The 3,824-nt window shown below is 34.2% G+C and overlaps 1 protein-coding gene across 1 annotated transcript; it reads right to left on the bottom strand.

Annotated features, from left to right (window-relative positions):
* Window positions 1-251: 251 nt before the first annotated feature.
* LOC135216971 (cuticle protein 18.6-like) lies at window positions 252-2,685 on the bottom strand. Its single transcript, XM_064252504.1, has 2 exons — window positions 2,483-2,685; window positions 252-1,010 (listed from the first exon to the last, which is right to left on the bottom strand). Exons 1-2 carry the CDS (start codon window positions 2,641-2,643, stop codon window positions 587-589), a joined length of 585 nt encoding a protein of 194 aa, XP_064108574.1. The 5' UTR covers window positions 2,644-2,685; the 3' UTR covers window positions 252-586.
* Between the last annotated feature and the right edge of the window lie 1,139 nt (window positions 2,686-3,824).

The raw sequence follows: 3,824 nt of genomic DNA, 5'->3' as shown, positions 1-3,824 counted from the left end.
ACTCTGTATTGTATGGAGTAATTAGTGTTAATTATCAAGATTTTGTATATATATATATATATATATATATATATATATATTATATATATACATGTATACATAATATAATATATATATATATATATATATATATATATATATATATATATTATATATATATATATATATATACACACATTGTGTTTGTGTGATGTAGAACAAGGAACTGAAAAAAAATATAATTTGCAAAAATATTTATTAATAATCTGTTCAGTAATAAAAAATATAGACATTTTTCCAAGTTTCAGTAGATTCTAGTCATAACACCAACATTGGCAAAGTGGCTGAGGAGCAAATCTAAAGGAAATGGAGAGGATAGGTTACACAAAATCCACCAATTGTGATATGAGGAACAGGAAACGGTAGAACTTTTTTACGCGATATTCAGCATCATTTACAAATTAATTTTAGGATGGCAAATGCTTGTGTTATGAAAGTCTTTTAAATCGCAACAAATGTTTAACAAGAAACACACTGACAATTGACATTGACGATGAGGAAAGGACAACAGAAAGGTTTTATTACGATTTTCTGTAGATCATACATATTATTTTCCTGACTTTCCAAAAACTTGAACTGGCAAAGGAGCTGGTTCTTGGAAGGCGAACGCTGGAGAAGAGTGCAAAAATGGAACTGGTGGACCGTGTAGGGCCTGAAGGGGACTGGGATCAGCAGGCAGGGACAATAACTCACCGTGGACGGGAGAAACGCCAAGAAAAGGTCGAGAAAGGTGAGTAAAGGGTCCTGGAACAATGTTTGGCAGAGGGGTACCAATGGGTGCTCGGATGGAGATCGAGCTGTGAATAGGAGCAGTTGCAGGGGTGAGAATCCCAGCATCCTTTGGGGGAGGAAGAAATTCCTGCCCTGGGTGCTGAGCTTCCCCTTCGTATGTTATTGTTGGATGATACCCATATTCGTCAGCGATGTAATTTACTTTCATCAGTCGAGAGTCGGGAAGCTGCACATAGTAACTGGAAAGAATTGTAGGTCTGTAGGACTGCAATAAGCTGAAGGAAAGGCACAATTCAAGAAAACAGATATCGAGTTAATAAAAGGCTGCCATAGGCTGTCAGTGATGATAACAATTAAAAACAACGAGCATGTGATACTAAAAGTCATGGACAGAAAACAAGGAAACTATTGAGGTTATTTTCAACCTTGCTTGGAACATCAAGGAAATAAAATATGGGCCCTTGGTGAGAGGGGAAGCCCTTGAAAATGAAAAAGACAGTTTCATGGGGACATAAATCGGAATTGTGGTCTTTCTGTACTATATTGCAGAGAACTAACCACAAAAAAAGTAGAATTTAAATAGAAAAAAATCTTTTAACATTGGAAGGAAATGTTCAAGTTATATAAAGGTAGAAGCCACGAAGGAAAATGAAACAATGGAGTGCTGTGAGATCTTTCGACTCTGTGTCCTTTACTTAGCAGACTGACATACATAAGAAAATGAATGTACAAGGAAAGGTCATATAAATGACAGATAGTGATTGCAAAATCAAAAGATGTCTTGTCACGAAATCATTTAGAATCCTCCATTAAACAACTTACTTCCAGTTGTAATGTTAATCTTAGTTGTGGCTTGTTTTACTTGGACCCTTTTATAAGTAACATGTTGAAGAATTTTCTTGGAATATGTATGCTTAATATATTTTTTGTGAATAAGTTTACCTTATGAAAAAGGTTTTTATTGTTTACCAAAAATTTGCATGTGGTCAGTTGCCGCCCTGCATAAACCTTTAGTTGTCTTGTTCCGGTTTCTGAGCAGTTGGACTTAATCTTTTTGTAAACCTCTTAAATTATGCCCCTGTTTTTGGGAAGGTTACTAATTCTCCAGGTGTGTTGGATTCTAGGTACTGCTTATTTCCTTCATAATCCTTATCTGTCATTTATACAACCCTTCCTTGTACACTCATTTCCTTATGTATGTCAATTTGCTAAGTAAAGGAGTTTGAGTTGAAAGATCTCACAGCCCTCCATTGTTTTACTTTCCTTCGTACATTCTACCTTTATTTATATATTCATCACATGATTTAGTTATGCGTGCATATATACATATATATATATATATATATATATATATATATATATATATATATATACACACACATACACACACACCGAGGCAGTCACCCCGGGTTTACATTGGGGGTTTCATTCCTGGCAGGGCGCTGTAAGTCGAAAATCCCTTAAGAGAATCAGTGCTATGAGGCAAGCGCCTTTAGTCCAGAATGACCTAACCCGAAGGGACTGCCTGTATATATATATATTATATTATATATATATATATATTATATATGTGTGTGTGTGTGTGTGTATATATATAAATATACATATATATATATATATATATATATATATATATATATATATATATTATATATATGTGTGTGTGTGTGTTTTACAAAATTTCAGAGCATCATCACCTCATTGACCTCACCTTCCCTGAGTGACGGCTCCGTCCCTCACTTCGGAGTGGCCATAGAAGTTGCCGCCGTATTGGTCGTTGATGTCGTAACGGAAGTCGTACGTGCAGGCTCGCCCGGGTAGAACGGCGTTGAGGGGGAGATTGCCAAGCCACCGCTGCCAAAAAGCCTCCATGTGGGGCAGCACACGACAAGCCTAATATGCAGGCGACCACTGCTCCGGTCCTGTTTATGTAATGGTGGAAGTGAAATGTATATATATATATATATATATATATATATATATATATATATATATATATATATATATATGTATATATATACGTATATATAATATGATATGATATTAGTTAAATTAAATGCACATATGCTATCTGTTATTGGAAGCAATTTTTCAGCTTCTAAATAAAAAACTGTCCTCGAAGATAAGATTCACGGGAAATACTTATGTATGTATATATATATATATATATATATATATATATATATATATATATATATATATATATATATATATAGTACATATATTTATTGGTGAATTCCATGTCAACTTGAATTTGAGGATTGATATTAGTGAATTTAAAAAATTGCATGTATATGTGACAAAAGTTCATATTTTGTGTGTCCTATATATCCTACATATATATATATATATATATATATATATATATAATAATATATATATTATACATTTATTTACTCATTTATAGTAACGTGTGTGTGCGTGCTGACAAGTCCAAATAATTGCGTAATTATAAAGACAGTACAGTTCATGAACAAATGCCCTTTTTATATATTGCCGCTCAGGTTAACATAATCAAGACATGACAACTAACGGCTGCTGCTCGCTTTCATTGATTTTAATTCGTTATCAAAGTTCCTCGATGAATTCTATGTGACGTAGCTCATTATCTCAACTTTTTTAAATGCTTAGCATGTTCTGTCGTTTCAGTAAAAAAAAAATATTTCTTTTGATGGCTAAATACTCTCAATTCTTCATGGCGGATTAAAGAAAGGTGATTGGCGAACTTTTGGCCTCATGATGGAATGGCGTGGTTGGTAATTAAAACTGATCTCTTTGAAACCGTTTTTAAAAAAATTGTAGTTATGCGATTCTTTTACGCACAAAAGTCTTAAACCATTCCTCGCAAACGCAGCGGCTCCGGAAATCATCGATACGAATTTGTTTCGCTTGGTGCTGCAATACGTATTACATTAAATTTCCTAGAAATCCCTGCTGTCTCCGCTGATTACTCGATTCGAACTTAGAACTCGTCCAAATAGTAGTTACAAAGGTAAGTTCTCCAATCACAACCTGTTGCGTCACGCCGTGCCAAAACTGCGAAATCCGTTTAC

The sequence above is a fragment of the Macrobrachium nipponense genome, chromosome 7 (genome assembly GCF_015104395.2).
Source record: "Macrobrachium nipponense isolate FS-2020 chromosome 7, ASM1510439v2, whole genome shotgun sequence".
Classification (NCBI taxonomy): Eukaryota; Metazoa; Arthropoda; class Malacostraca; order Decapoda; family Palaemonidae; genus Macrobrachium; species Macrobrachium nipponense.
Note: the sequence above shows the minus strand (reverse complement) of the source record. Positions and strands in the feature narration are given on the sequence as shown.

Bases quoted from the DNA above. Each gene is read 5' to 3' on its own strand.
- LOC135216971 (XM_064252504.1), bottom strand. From the start codon at position 2,643: ATGGAGGCTTTTTGGCAGCGGTGGCTTGGCAATCTCCCCCTCAACGCC. The intron at 1,011-2,482 runs GTGAGGTCAATG...AATTCTTTCCAG, and splicing joins GGAGCCGTCACTCAGGGAAG to TTACTATGTGCAGCTTCCCG.